Raw genomic sequence first — 19,920 nt, forward strand, 5'->3', positions numbered from 1 at the left:
TAAATTTTAGTTCCTTTTTTTTAAAGCAGAACGTTCATTTTAATTTATCCTCATCAGTCAAGGACCTTATTTGCCCCGACACATTCATTCAAATCCTACACTTCGAACCTCTAAATTATGTCTCTTCTTTTTGCAAATTGTCCTCTAAGTAGCTAATATATTAGGTGGCATAGCTAGTGGAGTTCAGATTGTTACGTATTTTTCTGCTAAATGGTGTCATATTTTTACAAAAAATAGCAAACTAATTCTAGTAAACTTCTGTGTTTCTTAGGTGGAAAGAGGTTGTAAAAGGCTCTTTCTGCCATATGGAAAACATTAAACCTAATAGTAAATCATCCCAATTATTTATAGCTTATGGGAGAAATCCCAGGGCCAAGCCCTGTTGACTCACAAAGTCTATACATGGATTTTGTGCTTTACAGAAAGTTGTTATGATCAGGCAGGAGGCCAAGTACCAGATGGATTGATTGCTTTCTGCCAGAGGTATGGCCCCATCAGCTACCTCTATTAGGAATGTATTTATTCTCGAAAATGCCAGCTTGACAATTGGAGTTTAACTTGTGCTATCAAAACACATTAGTCTGGTGATCCTAGAGTTAGATCAAATGCTTTGTTGAGAGGCACTACTTTTGTCCTATTTTGACTTAAGATCTTCTCTGTACTCCTAAATTATGATGCTGTTTCCTGCTCTTCAGAGAGTGGGTTTGCTGAGTCTGTTTTAGAGTAAAGAAATCAAATAAATGGAGTTTTCCAAAACTGTCAATAAGGATGCTCACAAGATCTTAGTTACTTAGTGTGAAACTGAGCTTTTTCACAAAATGTTTAGTCTGTGAAGGGAATGGTAGCAAACCAGCTCACAAATCAGCATCTCTTCTGAGCTGCCACCTGTTGAAAGAGGGGAAGTTAGTCACTTTGAAACACTAAACAAATTTCAGGAAAAGATGTATCAATAGTCTGAGCTTTTCTACACGAAAAAGACAAACTCGGTTAGCGTTTTTTTATAACCCGAGGGAGAACTGATGATTTGATTCACGTCCTAATCTAAATTTTACATTCATTGCTTCATGGTGAAAACAAGAATTTAAACCCAAACCAATCTTATCATAGCACATGTCTCAACATGCGAGATCAAATCCATGCTGTCAAATTACATGTCTGTTCTTAGGTATTAAACATAGAAAAGTGCAAAATCCGGAACACTTGATCTAGTTATTTCCAAGACACATTTCCAAAGCGGGTCTATGCAAAGGGGTGCAAATACATTTATAGGGTGAGAATTCATCTGACATGACTTCAGGCAGTATAGCTACCTGCATGTATCTGCGGTACTGCTTTAGATTCCCTTTATAGTTAGTGGAGGGAAATAGGTGCATACAGGGTGCATTTACTCTCTCCCTAAAGCAGGGTCTCTAAAATAGGCTAGATGAATTACTCAATAGAAGTGCTTATTCGTCTACTTTGTGGTTTCCTGCGTGTGGTGAATCATTCCTGAAATTTTCTGCATTGGGCGACTTACTGACCCAATACAAGGCACCTGCAATCTCTGCAGGTGAAGCAGTGTAACCACGTTAGTGTACTGAAGGATACAAACTAAAAGAAACTATTTTCCAGAAGGACTTCTGAATTTGGAGAGAGCACAATGCCAGTCATGGCTTACGGTTTCTCGACCATGTCAGGCTAAAGCAAGTCAGATGGCCTTCAGTCAGCTTGTTCCTCTTCGTGACGCATTTTTTGTGTATCAGCTTCTACAAGTGTCCTTTTTGGTTCAATAAATTACCCGATCTCCTACTTAGTCCTCAGATTCTGTTGAATTAGATTTAAAAAAAAAAGTCTTCTAGGCAGCTTCCTCCAGCTAGTCAGCTGCTGGATTGAACATGCAAATTTCAATCTCCTACCTTAGAGAATGTCCTCGTATACATGTCAGAAACGTAGTACCTTCAGTGTTTCTTTCTCATTTTAGTTTAACAGGTGCCCTTTGAGTTTTCTTGAAATGGTGCATGGGGCGGAAGCTCACATTCACATTCTTGAGGGTACCACAAGACACAGCCCTTGTCCTAGTGCCTGGATGCATGATACGAAAGTCCTGGGTAATATTTGCTGGTGGGAGACTTCTCTGCCTCACTCCTCTCTTCCTCACTAGCATCTCATGTTGCCACTGTGCTGGTAGCTCATGTTGGCAAAGGGAGCTCATACTGACGTGTCACTCATTGTAGAATTGCCACTTGCTGGGGAATGGGGTGCCTGTGCTTTGCTAGTGCCCATGAAATTGCTGTAAATAGTAGACAGGCCTTGAGGTAAAAGCAGAAACAGTTTACCCAAGTAAAGTGAAGAGGATAAGAAATCAATTGCTGTAGTTAAAGACAGATACAGAAAAGTTGAACAGTTACAGTCCTCGTTACTGCTCATTCAGGTCTGGCTTCAGCATGGTTTCTTTTCCTCTGTTTTCTTTTCAGCTAGCAGGCTCAAGCCAGACTAACTCCCAGGGTGACTGATGGTTCCCTGGAGATGGGATCTGGTCCTTCAGCTACGCTTTGTCTTTTGGTTGCTTCTTTCCCAAAATAGATTCTGATTTGGGATGAAGTCACCCCTTCTGTCCTCCCTATTTCTGCTTAGCATAAATTCACCCTCCTGGCCACCTGCATTTCTGGATAAATCTAACTGATTAAAAAGGCATCAGATTTTGTCTCTAGTGCCCTCATCAAAAAGAAGGCCCTTGGACCGTGTCTTTCCGCTGAGTGGATGTGGCTAGGCTTCACACTTATTTAACTTAACCTGTTTACACAGTGCAATCCCCAGTGGGCAGATAACAGAGGGAGAGTTACATTACCACTGGGCTTAAATGCATAAGCTGTGTCCAGCACAGAACTTCAAAAGTACTTGCTATATAAATGAGTGATGAATGTGAATCATTGGTAAAACCTGGTATGATGGAAAATAAATTGAGGGATGATTTGTTTCTAAAGTAAATGGGCCACAAGCGTGGTTTGTTGGAACCGGGGAGACACAATGATGGCATTTTCCTACCTGGATGCGTGATTGTACAATGGGTATTAGAGGTGTCAAGAATTCAGTCTGAGGCATTGGAATATTGGAATAATGATAAACTACCTGAAATTCAGATACATGCCAGTGACAAAGTGTATGTACATGAACCATGTTGCACAGAGTCAGCGCAGAACCTTCTTGCCTCAAGGCAAGGTCGTAGAAATCATTGTGGTGACAGCAAGAGATGGGAACGACCACCTGAGACGTCTGCTGTAGATGGTAGGGCACAGCTACCCATGTAGGTGCCAGGTGTCCCCATGGCACACCTTCAGGAGAAGCGGTCCTAGGGAGCCCTAGGCTGCCCAGTTCCTACCGCTCATTACAAGAGCCGAGTTTTCCAAGCCTCTTTGTTTTAGACCGGTGATTTTATTTTACGATACACAACAGATCAACACATCTAGCGGTCAAAGTTCAAATTGATTAATTTAAGGGAATTTAATATGGTAAACAATTTTAGAAAGATTGGTTGCTTTTAAAACATTTTTAGACTTTGCCTGTGAAGCTGTTGTGCATTATTGCTGACTGCAAGAGTTGCTTGTTGCTGCAGCAGGGTGTATTTTGTACTTGTTACTGGGTTTACTTACCAGTTAAGCTTTTTCACCAGCAGAAGAGACATATAGTCTAATGATTTCATAATGCCTAAGAAAAAGAAATTGTGAAACCTTTACAATAGACTCTGAGGAACTGAAATTTAAGTGACTAGGATGTGAAATTTTACTTAGTAGTGTCTTTTATGTTTAATAGTTGTAAATGTGCAAAAAAACAATCAAATAGTCTGTGTAGTGCTTAAAAAAGGTGTGAAGAAAAAGGTTATTGGGGTCTGGGAGGGTGGTCAGCTGGGTGGACAGGGTGTTTCTCTGCACAGCTGTTTTGTTATTAATCTGTGAAGCTGTAAGCATGAGAAGCAGAATTCTTAAAACCAGTCAGGTCTGTCAAATAGAAATATCAGGAAGGAAAGAGAGATGTACATAGCTCACATGGCTGTTCTCATCAGGAAGGCAGGAAGATGCTGAGATGATGTGTTTGTCAGCTAGTCTAAAGATGCATTCTGATGTCAAATAATTGAAGATACGTTGGAAAAGATTTTTCCCTCTGCAAAGGCCTCAGAAACCTGTTTATCCTGAAATAATCCCTAAATTTGAAGAAAGGGAATTGAACTGATATTGTCACCATAGTGCTGTGAATAACTTTGAGTTCCTGTGCGCTTGCAAGAATTTGTCTAAAACTTCATCATTAGCAGTGCTGGCAAATACTAGATAACGTTGCTTGCATGCTGTCTGTGTTTATGCTGAGTGGAAGCAACGGGAAGTACAGGAATAGTCTTTCACTAGTAAAGGTTCACTGTTTCCAATAACTTAAAAATTTTCACGTTATGTTTGTTCCTTTTGTTCTTAAACAATTGTTACTGTATATTCAGTTTTAGTTTAGGAGCTTTCTGTAGGACTTACAACTGTGTTTAAAGACACGCTTCATAAAAGTCTCTTGAAGACTTGTTCAATGAGTTGAATATATTTTTACTGAGAGACTTTTGGAGCTAGGCATCTTCAGGAGTTTCCTGGAGGATAATTTTGTATCCTGAAATATAAGGAACTCATCAGATAGTTATATCTCAATAAAGCCTTCTATTAATAGCTATTCTTGCTGTAATATTTAGATGTACTTCTAGAATTCACATAGCCTTTTGTCAATTCTTTGTATTTCTGCAGCTTTCAGTGCACAAGAAAAATTCTGTTTGTTTCCCAATTACAATTGATTTTATTTTAAATTATAAACTTATGCTGTGGTATCCTTACGGGACTGTTCTGTAGTTACTTGCTATTTATGTATCATCCTGGAACTTTGATTTCTGTGATAATGATAAAAAACGCATGCTTTGTGGAGTTTAAATATGAAGAAATAATTTTTTTATTTTTGCTGAAAGATTCATGGATAGAACTCTTTACTGACAGGACTAGCAGTTTTGGTCCTTGGAGTTCTATTTTCCTGTTCATTTACAAGCCACTAATATGTACAAAGCTGTAAGCCATCTATTTGAAGAAACAGAGTTTTTAAGGAGAGGCTTGAATGGTTGTCAGAAGTAAGGACTGAGGGTATACAGAAAAGCATATGCTTTTCAGTTCTGCTGCTGCTAGTTTATACTGCATCCTCGGGTAGGTGACTTCACCTGACTCTTAGATTACAAAGTTGAAGTTATGCTGGGACTAGGTATCTCCAAGAGGTCTGGGTCTGAGTGCTGTGGTTTGGGAGCTGAGACAGCAGTCTTTCACGGTTCCTGTTGCTCAGTTTGTATTATCTAGAGATGGAAATCATATGAATCACGACAAGAGTTAAATGGAAGAACATTGGTACTGAAGACCTATGGCTTTCTGCAGTGGTCTAAGTTTAGTTAACTATACCTTTGTGGTGATGCATTGTTTAAAGAGTTGGTACTGTTTTAACAATTTCTGCAATCACTGCAGCTGTCTACTCAAGGAGATGCCAGCCAGGTGATTGGACCACTCACAGACGGACAGAGGAGGAACGTGGCTGTAGTTAATTCTCTATACAAACTGCACCAATCGGTTCTGAAGGTAGGCTTCCTTTGATATTTCTCTTCTTGCCATAATGTTAACTTCTTTGCTCTATCGTATGCATATTCTCCCATTAGCTGATGAGAACTGTGACAAATACAGCCCAATTTTGGGTTAAGAGCTGCACCTCGCTATGCATTTGTACAACTCTTTGAGACTTGGCTGGCCCTTGTTAAGCACCTCTATGTGACAAGTTGTCAATATTAGAAGAGTGAAAGCTGTGTTTATAGAGAATAATCACGTCTCACGGCCGTTGTTTTGTAAGCCTGAACAATTGAACTCTTTCTGGTTTTTCTTATCAAGTAAACTCTGTCTTTGTACTGGTCAGCCTGATAGCCCTTGTCTGCATCTGTCCCAGCCCAAGCTTATCTTTCTCAGAAGACCCTCACTGCTTTCCCATGATTGCGGCCAAACTGAAAAGGAGAAGGAAAGGGTGAAATCAAGAAAAGCAGCACCTCACAAATATCTCCATGGATTGTTGCTGTGACCAAAGTCTGGCCTGGAAATGTTTTCAGGACTAAGCACAGTTATGAATAATTCCAATTTACTGGCTTATTGATGCCAATGGTTACACAGTCTCTGTAAATTAAAACAAACAGATATAGTGGTAGTTGTAGTTAATCGTGTTTAAATCCTAGCCTGATTAGAAAAAAGATCACGAGTAATCCTGACTGTGGATATGTTTAAAGAATGTTAAAAAATGCTAAAAAGCCTATAAAATTTGCTTGGATTTTGCAAACAGATGGTAGATCAACTTTTAAGTCTGCTTTCTCTGATGTGTTTAGTAATGAACCTCATGTGCCTTAGTGTTGGAGGGAGATCTGATATGATTCAGTCTTTGAGTTCAGTACTTATCTGGCTTAAAAATATTATTGTATAGCATGTTCATAACTGTAAGGAAATTGGTATAATATTCCTTCAGATCATTTCTTGACTTTCAATTCTGATAACGTTGTAGCTGTACATAAACAGCTATTTAACATGTAGTATTATAATAGTCATAATAGTGAGAAAGAACAACCATTCTTTCAAATATTTGCCATAGAGCTGCTTGTATAGTTCTCCATAAATTCTGGACTTAGCAGTGGGAGAATACACCACTTATTTTTATTCTGATTCTGTTAACCCTTTAGCTAAATTTCAGTTGAACTCAGTTGAATCATTTCTTTGCCAAGGCAGAAGCAGAATCCATAGGAAATTTGAGAGCAAAGGACCGATACTGGTGCATTGCAAATTCTGTCTGTATAAAACACATTTGATAGTTATCTATACCTATGTAAACTACTCATTACTAAGGATAACTCAGTATGTTTCTAAATGAAATTAAATATTATGGATCCTAATAATTTGTTGAATGTTGACTATTAACAATTACTTTAAAATTTTTAGGTCATTACCAATCAGAGTTCATTTCCAGCAGCTGCTGAGCAAACAGTCACAACTGCCTTAAAGGTAACTGAATGTCCATATGCTGCAGGTATAGGGCTGAGCTTTGCTTTGTTTGTTACACTTAAAATGGGCACTTACTTTCCCAGGTGTTATATTCTGAAATTTATATTTTGTTGTATCTGCAGCTACATATATGTTGCATGTGCCAAATCACTGCTTGAGTAGCGTTTGTATTCAAGAATATTCTCGTAATGGTCGGAACCCAGATGTCATCTGACTGTGAAAATAAATGTCTTTCTCTGCAGCATTCACACAGCAATAACTGGATCCTTCATCACCCCCTTAGCTCCCTTAACACACATATAAAATAATGATTTTTTTGCTACCTGGTGCTTTTTGGGGAGGCGATGTGGATGGCTGTGCAGCCCGCTGTGGATGACAGCTATCCACATCCATCCTGCTGTGCACTAATCTGGGAGGGGTTGTGTGCAGAGGAATGAAGGGCAGCTTGCACGTCTGGGGAATGAACAGCTGAACGAAGTGTGTGCACCAAAACATGTACGTTTACAAACCAGGAATGCCAGATTGTTGTGCACCTTTTGAAGGAAGGCTTTACATAGAAATAGTAAACAGCCTTACTTCTGTACTTCACTGGTAAAATCAATTAAAGAAAAACGTTATCTTAGGCTTTTGTCCTTCTATTTAGCAGTTTCTAATGCAGAGTAGTAAAAAGCACTGTTGAAATGAACTGTTTGTCAAGGTGTTTTTGAGGTGTCAAAATGCAAATGCTTCTAGTTTCCATTTCCCTACTTCTGCCTTTTTCTTATTCTATTTTAGGCAGTCCATGATCTAATGGGTAGTGCTGTTCAACCGTTACTGAACTCTGTAGGAGATTCAGTAGAAGCTATTATCATCACTATGCACCAAGAAGATTTTTCTGGGTAACTAGAAATATTTTTAAAATTTACCATTGCTTTAGTAAGACGTCCTGCATACGCGTAATAGATTGTTATTGCCACAATGTCCTTGGAGCAAGAGCGCTTGTTTGTTGAGGGGAAGGCAATGCTTTATGGTCAGTGAACACAGAAAGCAGAATTACACCTATCTATTGAAACAAATTAATCAGGTAGCCTCTGTCTTCCCCCTTTTTTTTTTTTTTCTTATCTGTTGAGTAAAATTCATTTTAAATAGAAAAATAAAGCCAAGCAGAGGCAATTTTTGTGCTTAAAAACCCCTTTTGCTTTCAGAATTATTTTTTGTGGACAGTCTTCAGAACTGTCAATATTCTTGTTTCTCAAAATAAAGCATATAACCTCTGATTCAAAATTACATAGAAATTTTTCTAAAGTATTATTGAATATGAAATGGTTCAAAAAATCTTTTTTATTGAAAGCTCAGATTTAGTGTATTATGCTATTTTCCCATAGCATTTTAATTAAAATTTCCAGTATTCTTTATCTGCAAAGATCTTGAGTCCTATCTGTAATTGAGACTTCCTTCCTGAGCGTTATTTTGGTTGTTATCTCTGTTCTGACATTGCTTATATCATCATCAGATGTACTGTTTTCTGTCTTGGAAACTCACTGAAAATAGTGTATTTTCAGAGGTGTTTTAAATTTTCCTTTTGACTTTTTTTTTTTAAACAATATTTTACCCTCTCCATCTTTCTTTTGCCACCACTAGCAAAATACCTCTCTAGGTGGATAAACTGATTCCAGCCAAAGGCTAAGTTTTGTTAGGTAGCCTGTATGCTCAGGTTCCTGAGTTTGGAAGAGCTCTTTTGCCTGATTGTGATTCAAAGAAAGAGAAAGGTGATTGATTTCTGTGCCCTGTAGCTTCTGTGCTGCTTCTGTGATAATTAGATTGACTTTATAATCCTGTGTTTGGAGGAATCTAGGAAACTAATTCTCTACAGAGAACAGGTTTGGGGTAGGCTGAACTAGTAACCCTGTGACATGTACTTGTATTTTCTGATCCATTATTAGTGTTTCAAATCAACAACTGGGACATTTAAATTTAGGGGCTGGAAATGAGGTTTAGGCTCCAAACTGGTGGAGGCTCTGCAAGTTTGGTAGGAGTGGGGTGATTTCCTTTATCTTGTTAGGATGGGAATGGCCAATAAAGAGATATTTTTTGACTACAGTTTCAGAGAGCGCTACACACTCTTTATTCTGAGTAGAAATGAGACTCCACAATGTATGCCATGACTTTGTGGGGTAGGAAAAAAATTAAAAAGAATCCAATAGTTTTTGGTTGTGTTTTAAAGATGAATTTAGCTGTCCCTATTTCTTTTTTCTTTTCTTTTTTTTCAGATCATTATCCAGCTCAGGAAAACCAGATGTCCCTTGTTCTCTGTACATGAAAGAACTACAGGGTTTTATAGCAAGAGTCATGAGCGACTACTTCAGACATTTTGAGTGTTTTGACTTTGTCTTTGATAACACTGAAGCCATGGCTCAAAGAGCAATTGAAGTTTTCATTCGCAATGCCAGTCTAATAAGGCCCCTCGGTGAAGGTGGGAAGATGCGGCTTGCGGCGGATTTTGCACAGGTACCCTTAATACTGATTTCTGCTTTCTACTGTTACTTCACTGTGTTCATTGAAAAGTATCAATACTTTTGTCCCCATCAAAGTATAAACAGGCAGTTGTAGAGATCGGTGCATTCCAGTTCTAAACATCCTCTCTGATGAGATACTGCATCCCGAGAAATGCATCCACTAAGTAGTTGAAGATCCCTCATCACCGTAAGGCACATTCAGGGAGGTCTGACAGCTTCCTATCGAGTGACTGTTGCATTTAAATTCAGCTGCATCTTGACATGTTATCCTGCTTGTCTGACCTCCTCAGTACGGCCATCATTTGCCACCATTCATTCACTTCATTCTTTCTCTCTCTTCTAATGGAATGGTGTGTCGCTTTCTTAATCGCTTTATATATCACAGTGCCTGCCCACAGTGGTTAATCGCTAATTCAGCTGCCTTGCAGTGTAGGAAACAAGCTAAAGAAATACCAATATCCTGTGGAAGAACTGCCCTTTTGGTAACAGAAGGGCAGTTTTCTTGTGGGATTCTCTTCATGACCTGATTGACTTACCTGCCTCTCAGCTTTACCTAGCTCTTATACTGGTCTAAAACACAAAACAAATTGCCAGATTAATATCCACTACTTGTCTGCATTATCTACTATATTCAAATTTAATTCGTCAGTAGTAACACTGTGTGATTAACTTGCCAAAGAATACAGGCATCCATTAGGTTGGCCTTAGGGTCCCGGTTATCATTATCCAAGCGGAAAAGGGAATTAGCACCAGCTGTCCGCATACCGAGTGCTGCTTTTGGCTGGTAGGTAACTGAGGTAGGAGAGGAAGGCAGGGAGGGAGGAATCACTGCCATCTCCGCTCCTGCTTGTGGCTGCTTTGGATCATTTGCCTGTGAATTACATACTCCTGAGTAAAGTTTTTTTTATTCATTACTCAAAAGTAGCAAATCAGCCTTTACCCACAGAAGTTAAGGGGAAGTTTTATATCTATATTCCTAAGGAAGGAATATAGATAATTTTTATAATTTATGCTGCAGTACTAAAGTAAGTCATATAAATTTGGGAAGTATCTTCACCTAATTCTACAGTAAAGAGCATATGATCTAAGCACCTATTATAATAATACTAAAAATATCACTCGTTTATCTTTTTTAAATGCTTATTTTTCTCATTCTGACACGGGCTGCCTTTTAAGTGAAAAATGAAGGTATGTCTCCATCTGAGTGTAGGGAGATTTGCATGTTCTTCCCCACTGTGCTCAGTATAACTCCTGAATGGACAACTGTCTGAAGATAAATGTTCTGATTTCTCTTCTTTTGTACTGTGGAAGAAAAAAATAGGTTTTGAATTCATTCTTCCCTCCTGCCTTCAACTGTTGCTGCATCTGGCGGCTGCCTTGTGTTTTTCTCATCTTCACGTTGCACCATATTTTTGGCTTGTTTAAAAATAGGCTTAAGACAAGAACTGTCCGGGCCCAACCCGCCCCATACAGCCACCTCAACACTCACTCTGTGCCTTTGAGCATCTCTGCACAGAGCTCCTTAAGGCGTCCCAGGCTGCACAGGGACTGTAGTGTCCAGAATGGGCTGGACACTATATCCTGTTGCTCGGGATAGCAGAAAAAGGACTGAAACATTTTGTATGTGGAGGCTGCCTTATATCCATGTTTTCTGGGGTGTGTCTGCCCCTCCCGAAAACCTGGTGGGTTTTGGGCACGTGCCCATGACGCCAGCTCCTGGTAGCCCCACTGGGGATGTTGTAGTTGCTCTGACCCGGCCAGGAGTCCTGGGCACGTTCACCAAAAAGTGGCTGTAATCTTGAACAGGACTCGTTTCACTTCCATGCTCCCGTTGCCGTGACACGTGGCTTTGTTGAGGAAAAGACTTGGTTCCTCCAAAGAGAAGGGGAGGTTGCTGCTGCTTTGGGCTGAGGAGAGCAGGGAGCAGGTATTTAGCTGGGCTGCTGGCTTGATGGGCAGGATAAACTTTTCCAAATGGCCGTAAATGCTGCGTGCAGGGGTTTTTTCAGTCCCAGAGAGGCACTGCATTGTTGGAACTAAAGCCAAACCTGAGGGAAAGGACCTGCCTGGAAAGCTACTGTGTGTGTAGGAGGAGGTTTGTTTATAAATTGTTTTTACTTGGGCTCTGTCTTGTAGAGTCGTTTTGAATTTTCTGTACTCAAAAAGGGTTACATGTTCCTGCTTAAAACTGGCTTTTGAGATCTAAACCCCCTTTTGGTGTTTTGGGGTTACTTGCAAGCAAAAGACCTGGGCAGAAATCTGTCCAGAAGCTTTGGTTAATTTGAGGTCCTATTATAAACACACATGCAGTAAGTCAAATAATCTTGGGTTGCATCAGATTTTGGGTATCTCATATGCTTGTGTGCATTTCTTTCAGGGCACTCAGAGTTACAGTTACAGCTGCCTTATACTCAGCAGAACAGCTTTGGCTGAGAGTCAGCTTTGAAAATTACTGCACTGGAAAGGTGTTTTACTGATAAATTGCCTCAAAACAACAGGTGTCTACACAGAAGGGGGAAAACTGAGGCTTCAAGTGCTCTTCATTCAGAACTGGTTTCGGTGAGGTGCACAACAGCCAATTTTCTTAAGTAAGGCTCACTACTTAGACAGTTAGGAATTATTGCTGTAATTCTGTTGAATTCTCTGTCTTACCCTGTTCCCAGTGTCAGTATTGCATTTTGCTATCTTGTGCATTACAGATATTTCAGCAGTAAGACTAGGTGTGTGCTAGTGTGGCAGCTGTAAACAGAGGTATGATAGGCTTGAAATATGCCTGAATATCATTAGTATGATTTCATGAAGATCAGTGCTTACAGGAACACAGAAACATTTTAAGCCCTAGAAAATGTCTGCAGTGCTGCAAGGTCATTGTCACATACTGTGCTGTTCCTTGGGACTCTCGTTGTTTGAAATATTTCCAGTCTACAGGCTGAATTCACCTCTTTTCATGCTCTTAGTTTTTATGCAGGCAATTACACAAGATTACTTTTCAGTTCACTCCTATAAATTCCTGGATCAGTTTGTTTTAATTTGTTTTTTGTATTTTCAAGGTGACCATAATTCAGTATTCACGTATGTAATACCAAATTTCACTTTTTAATTCAGTACTAGTCAGGCTGAAAAAAAAGTTCTCCTGGAGGCAAGCAAGCCAGCAAGCCCTGATAGTTTTTCAACATTTATGTTTCTGGAGAGTGCAAGTTCTTCTCCAGAGGACCTTTTAACTTGCTTGGTATTCAGCACTTACACTTAGGCACACTTTGGGATTGGTAGCTTGTAGTTCAGGCCTTCCTAAAACCCGATGGAAGTGCTGGACAATGCAGCAAAGAGTGAAATATAAGCACGATCAGTTGAGAAATTTATTTAGAAGAAATGAGGAATCTACAGTAATATTTGGCATGGAAATTAGGAGTCTGCTACATAAAGTTTGTAAGCTGATATAGGAAAATAACTGCTTATTAATAGCAAATACAAATCACAACTGCATTGAAATAAACTAGTCTAGAAGTTGCAAAGACTAAGTAATCTTTATGCTTCATGGCATGAAGGCATGACATGATTTCCCATCTTTTCATAGTACAGGTGTATGTTTGGAGTGACTTATTAAGGCAGGAGCCACCCTCTGTGCCAAGAACCCCATCTCATGTCATGACTGATTATTTTTAGCCTTGTCGAGTGAACTATTTTTATCGGTCCTGTTTGAGTTAATACTATTTTATATATACCTTCATATATTTCTTATCTAGGTGTGATTTATAGTTGGGTTTTTTGGCATTGTTCAGTACTGTGTTCAAACAGTTTTGATGGGCCGTAGTTAACACTGCCACCAACTCTTCAAGTCTTTATCAATAAATTACTGCAAAATGTTTTGGTTTTATTGAATTTTCCTAGAAAAATGTTTTTACTGCAGAAGTTGACAATGCTAAATTCTAGTGCAGAAGAAATGTTTCTGTCTGCTGGTTAGCCTATGGTCAGAATCTGGTTTCCTGATTCAACATGTGGCATTAAAAAAGCAAGAATATTAGGCATTTGGGTTTTTAAAAATGTAAACAGATTTGCTCGTTTGATCAAACGTGATGATACAAGTGTAAAAATGCTTTTTATCATTTTTCCTAAAAAAATTCCTTTCCAGTTTCTTACGGAGAAGTGAGAGAAGTGAGAGAAGCAGGATGCTGTAATCACAGTTGTAGTCATAAAGACAGAAACTACTGAAGCTAAAATGCACTTAATGTTTAATGCTAACTATCTTACTGGAAGGAGGAAATTATTTTCTGATGTGTGTTATTTTGGAGGTATTACAGCTGAAGGATTTACTTAAACATCAACCGTTTTGGAATTGCTGCATGGGGGGAGAAATCGAGTTCCACATCCCTTCAAGGCCAGCTTCTTTCATTTAGTTCAGAGCTCTTCTGCTCCCTTGCTTGTTAAAGCATTCTCTCCCGGTGAATGGCTAAAAAAAAGCATTTTGAGTTAACATTTAAAAACTGGGAATTCATCTTGGCCAGGAGGAAATGTAATTGCTAAAAATTTAATGTTAAGATTTTCCAGCTGAAAAAACAGCTGTTTAGTAATGAGAGATCTTGAAAATACCACTAGGCACTAGGCACTAAACAATAACTTCACTATAGGGTTTTTCAAAGCGCTCTTCAATATATATGCATTATCTGTATCTAGACTACGTATTAACTTCACCCTTGGGTTGCTGAACATAATCCAATTAGAGAAGCCAGCCATGTGATGTTTTTTTTACAATATGGCTAGCCAGTGAATAGTTCAACAGATAATTGACCACCTAGCCATGGGCTATGGCAGGGTCATATGAGAAGAAAAGATAATATAGCCTTTTTGAGCTTAGAGAGCAAGAATCATTGAGAAGCAGCATATGTTGGGCCGGGGTCTGCCACTGTGTTCTGTGAAGCATAGCAAAATAATATGAATAAATCATGGAAAAGCAATGGGTTTTGAACAAAGTTAGAAGAAATGAGGCAGAGTCATTAGGCCTTCTCCTGTTCTAGCTGCCCCTTCCTTCTCAGCAGGCACATGCTCTTCCTACTGCTTCTCTTGGATCCTGTGTTAATGATTATCTCACGTTAGTTGATCAAGCCTCTGTGGTTGCAAATTACTGCTTGGACACCTGATTTATCACTGAATTTAACCTGGATATCTGAATTTTCAAATTTGCAGTTCTGGGACAGAAATTTGGAAAAGAAACAAAAAAGACTGATTACCCTTTCATATGTAAAGTCCATAGGACATGGCTATATGAAAGGCCTTGCACATGCAATCCAAATAACTGGCTTGCAGACAGCCAAAAACATCACCCGACCTGTAAAAGCTCACCAAAATGCTTGGAAACTATAGCTGTATATCATAGCAAAAGCTGCTACTGTGTAAACATGCTGCATGAATCAACAGTTGATGCAGCTTCAGGTGATGACAGGTAGCAAAACCAAGAAGTGATGTATGCTCAATCCTCTGCCCAATTCCAGCACCTTAGAAACAGCAGCTGTTCCAGCCGAATGATTCCTCCCTGGCACTCGCTCCCAGGCCAGTGGTGCCAGCCGGCACGATGCTCACAAAAACACAAAACGCCGCTCAGTGGGCCTGCAGAAATGAATGTAACAGCAGAAAGATGCTGTAGCATCTCACTACATCATTGGGCTCAGACAAATAGCTAAAATTCAAGTGAAGAAAACAATCTTAGTTATTATGTGAAGCATAGTTTTTATTGGAGAGATTGGGTTATAACACAGAGCAAACTAGTGTTGTAAATTAAGAAAAAAAGTTTCTGTGGTTTATGTACATTTTTACCACATTAGTTTTCACTCATTCCCACTCTTCATGAGTCAATTTGAGATGGTATAGGATGCTGCAAAGCTTAAAACCAATTTTTTTCTTTGGCAACTAGTACTTCACGAATCAACCATCTGCTGACATTAAATCTATCTAGTTCTAGCAATACTAATAATTTCCTACAGTGAATAAAGGTTGAAGATGAAGTAATAGAATTTTCCAAAGTAAATTTTATTCTTTAGTACTTAAGACTAAAAACGTTGATTTATGGAAACTGCCAAGTATGTTCAAGAGAAATCATTTAAATTTGTTTTAATAAGGAACTGGTTAAGCTGTAGAAAGTTTCACTTACATCTCATTACATCATATTATGTTTCAGGAGTGAAACAGTAGTTTAAAACTTATTAAGCAAAATTATATTTTGCTATACTGGGATTTCTTTCCCCTCATGAGTACAGTTTAATCCATGCATCTCTGTTTGCACAAGTCAGACTGGCAGTTTGTTGCCTGTTACCAAATTCTCTAAAGCACTTAAAAGAATTATCTTCTCCCTGGTTCTTCACAGCTACAAGCCCACGGCTCCCACCAGAGCTGGGACACCAGCTCCAGCAGGATATTAGTTACTTCCAGCTGCCCCTAGCCAATACTGATGCCCAAAAAGAAGCTCTGGAGAAATCAGAGTCTTGCTCCCATTTGTTTTTCAGGGTCTGTAGGGTTCTTGTATCATGATGCAGCAAAGTCTACTTAATTAGCTCCTCTTTTTGGCTACTTGCTTATGAACCTGTGTAGCAGACCGGCCTCTTGGCTCCCATACATGCTCAGAAGCATTGCAGGGGATCTGGGGGAACAACATGCTGATCTTGCTCTAAGCTTCATCGCAGTTTGGAGTTGGAGCACCTCCCTGCAGAAATCCCCAGAGAGAACCTGCCTGTCCTGGGAGTGCGCCCTCAACCTCGCTCCCTTGTGCCGGCAAATTCAGCACACAGCACAGCAGCTGACAGCTCCTCCTCAAGCGTGGGGATGGTGGCATGCAAAAACGATTTGCATGCGTTTTGCACTGTCTGGTGGATAGCGTGCTTGCTCAGGAACTGCAGAGCTGAGTTGTACGTGCTCTTCAGGCCAAGAAACAGGTACCCCTTGCGCCTGCATGCAGGAGAGGTGACCTAGCCCTCAGGCTGCGAGGGTTACAGGGGGACAGGGCAGGGATCCCACCCAGCTGTAGAGAAGGGGCCAGTTCATAGCCTAGAGTAGAAGATTTGGGGTAAGAAGGGCAGCAGGCAGGAGGGAGCCAGGCTGTTACCCAGGGCTGGAGCATTCATCTGAAAGCAGAAGACAAAGATCCTTATTTCCGCTTTCTGGATTTTTATTCACTTTCTGTTTCTGCGAATTTCTGCTTAATATAAAACGCAGATTTCAAGCGGCCTGGAAGTGCTTGATGTGGGGCATGTACTCCAAGGTTCCTAGGCTCGGGGAGCGGCTTTGCACTGCCTGTAGGCTAGCTCTGTGGGGCTTTGCCCATCGCCTTTCAGAGGTGCCCTCCTCTCCTTGTCCGTAAAGAAAGTGTAGGTGCCTGGGTTAAGCCCTCTGGCTTTCCCAGCTTTGTCTGACTGAGTGTCATGTAGGTGGATACTCCTACAACATGACCTACCTGACCTATTTTGGATGTCTACCTCGGGGAAGGATGCATCACACCCCAGGAGTGGCTGTTTCTCTCCACTGAGTATGAAGAGAACCTGTAGATGTCGAGAAGTAGGTGAGATGACTCCCATCCTGGCACCTGCTTTTTAAGATGGGTGCCTGAAGTATATGGCCTTGATTTACATTAATTGCTAATGTAATTTCTTCTGGTTTTAGATGAACTATGGCATCATAGTTTGCCACACCATCTTTCTTGTTTATGCTGGAACCCCTGCATAGTTAAATGTTCTTGGTGAAGCCGGTGGCCCAGCAGCCAGCTCTGTCTGAGGAAATGCTACAGCGGGAAAAAATAATAGTATTAAAGACTTCCCTTTAAATAGTGTCTTAATCACAAACGCTTTGAAATTCATTCAGCAATGTTACTTAAATGGGAAGCTTATTGTATGGTGGTTTTGATCTTGTTACTTATTTTAGCTTTCGTCCTTTGAAACTTACCTTAATTGTACATTATGTGGAAATCAAAGTCTGAATAGTCTTTCAAGTTGGGGATTTTAAAAAACGTACGTGGAGAATAAAGCTTGCATCCCTCTGTTGACTGACACTTCAGGAACGCAAAAAATACAGACTTAATCCATATCTGGCTAAAATTACTTTACCTATGGAGTTTTTTGACTGGTGGTGTTTGTATTAGTGTGCATATTAACTGAAACTTTGCCATGTAATGTTCATGTTCAGTCTGGGATCTGGAAGTGAAATTACTCTTTCTCACTTCTGTGTCCTCACTGTTAATGAAGAGCCTGTGGCAGAATTCAGTCTCATGTGAATGATATAAAAACCCAAGTGGAGCATGGCTTTTGTTCGGAAAGGCAGGTGAACTCCAGTGCTTAAAAAACAGGCAGTGTTTAAAAATTGTTTGTTTTTAAAGATGGCTGCTGCAACTCAGAGACCAAACAGTATGAAAATAAGTATGAAAATAATGCTCTTACTGATGCTTTTTTGCCTTTGATTCCATATGACCGTGTGGCAGTAGGTCCCAGCTGTCTTCTATCTAATCTGCTTAGGTTTTGTGCCCCAGAATTTGGGGCCGAGTGTTTGGGAAAGAATCACTTTAACCTTGTCCTTTGCCAAAGGAAAGGGTGCCCAGCTGAAATGGGTACGCATTTTTACTGCTTTAGGAGTGGTTTGTGGAGACCTGCCTAGATTTGCTTTCTTCCCAGGCTGCAGTCAGATTTTTGGGGTATTGACGTAAGTGTTTCATCAGGAAACTCATCACCAACAAAATAAACCTGCTGTGAGAAACAAAGCTTCAGTCTCAGAAAGCTCACAAGACCCCTTATGTTCTTAACTAGAGGCTATCACTATCGTTTGTCATGGGATGCTTACTGTGTTGCCAAGAATAAGGCAAAAGTCTTGGCTTGGGCAATGGAGTAAGAAAGGAAAGGATAGCTTATTGCCTCAAATTCAGCCACCAGTGAGAAGTCAGTAACTTGGTCTGCAAGTAAGCAAGTTATTGCTTAAAGGCAGGCTACTTCAATACTTGGATTATTGCTTAAAGGCAGGCTACTTCAATACCAAGTTTCATATTCTGGGTCAATCATCTAATTCAAATTAAAATGTTTGTTTTTATAGATGGAGTTAGCAGTAGCACCGCTGTGTCGGCGAGTCTCTGACCTAGGAAAATCTTACAGACAGCTGAGGTCATTCAGGTGAGTTGCAGTCGCAGGAACTAGCAATTGGCAGTGTGACCAAACTGTATTTCAAAACTGATTTATTACCTCGTGTTAGATCTGATTGAACTGAGAGCTATTTTGGTGACACCCACCTGCAAATTAGAAATAGATTAAAGTTCTTTTAAATTTTATGCAGAGTATAACTATGATTTAACAATCTTTGTCATGCAAATGTTGGCCAAATTGTACTTTTTTTGTGTTGCTTTCAGTGCAGCTTCTGTATGACAGTGAGTTCTATAGTTACCTTAAGTGTTTTCACTGAAATATAAAATTTACAGTCCTATGTTGTTTAATTACAATAGGCAACTTGTGTAAATTTTTACAAATTGAACCTGTGTTGAAAACCTAAGATGCAGACTAGTGGAAAAAAAATAGGAGATTCTATCCTAACAAACTATTGCCACCATATAGGCATTTTTCTAATGTGGACAGGGCTCTGAGCAACCTGATCTAGTTGAAGATGTCCCTGCCTATGGCAGGGGGGTTGGACTAGATGACCTTTAGAGGTCCCTTCCAACCCAAACTATTCTATGATTCTGTGATTCTAAGATAAGCTTTTTCTTCCTTTCACAAGTATATTGTTACATTTTTCCAGACCGCTGCTGTTCCAGACCAGTGAGCATATTGCCAGTAGCCCAGCTCTGGGAGAGGTTATTCCATTCAGCATTATTCTTCAGTTCTTATTTACAAGAGCACCACCAGAGTTAAAATCACCCTTCCAGGTAATAAGATCAACCTGTCTTTCCTTTCGAGATGTCCTAAAGAGGAATGAACATTGTAGTTTGCCCTAGTTATTTTAGTTAAAAAGTATTCAAGCTCATACGTTATATGATTTGTGGGCTTTTGTTTTTATTGTGGCAAAGGTGTTATGGTCATTGACTTCATATTTTGATTAATTAACAGTAGGAAGATGATAACCTGATTTTAAATAGACTCTCAATTCTTTAATATTCTGTCAGCTCATAGAAGAATGATCTCCTTCTATGACCTGATCTCCTTCTATGACCAGGTGACCCGCCTAGTGGATGAGGGAAAGGCTGTGGATGTGGTCTACCTGGACTTCAGCAAGGCCTTTGACATCGTCTCCCACAGCATTCTCCTAGAGAAGCTGGCGGCTCACGGCTTAGACAGGTGTACTCTGCGCTGGGTCAAAAACTGGCTGGACGGCCGGGCCCAGAGAGTTGTGGTGAATGGAGTTAC

The 19,920-nt window shown here is 39.9% G+C and overlaps 1 protein-coding gene across 1 annotated transcript in view; it reads left to right on the plus strand.

Annotated features, from left to right (window-relative positions):
* Positions 1-19,920, plus strand: part of COG5 (component of oligomeric golgi complex 5) — a 194,212-nt gene that overhangs the window by 161,236 nt on the left and 13,056 nt on the right. The window contains exons 14-19 of the mRNA XM_019474575.1: positions 5,505-5,615; positions 7,005-7,067; positions 7,842-7,945; positions 9,317-9,554; positions 18,620-18,696; positions 19,316-19,442. Of these exons, the coding sequence (XP_019330120.1) occupies positions 5,505-5,615; positions 7,005-7,067; positions 7,842-7,945; positions 9,317-9,554; positions 18,620-18,696; positions 19,316-19,442 (720 nt within the window). The remainder of the gene's footprint in view (positions 1-5,504; positions 5,616-7,004; positions 7,068-7,841; positions 7,946-9,316; positions 9,555-18,619; positions 18,697-19,315; positions 19,443-19,920) is intronic.

The sequence above is a fragment of the Aptenodytes forsteri genome, unplaced genomic scaffold (genome assembly GCF_000699145.1).
Source record: "Aptenodytes forsteri isolate BGI_AS27 unplaced genomic scaffold, ASM69914v1 Scaffold137, whole genome shotgun sequence".
NCBI classification, from domain to species: domain Eukaryota; kingdom Metazoa; phylum Chordata; class Aves; order Sphenisciformes; family Spheniscidae; genus Aptenodytes; species Aptenodytes forsteri.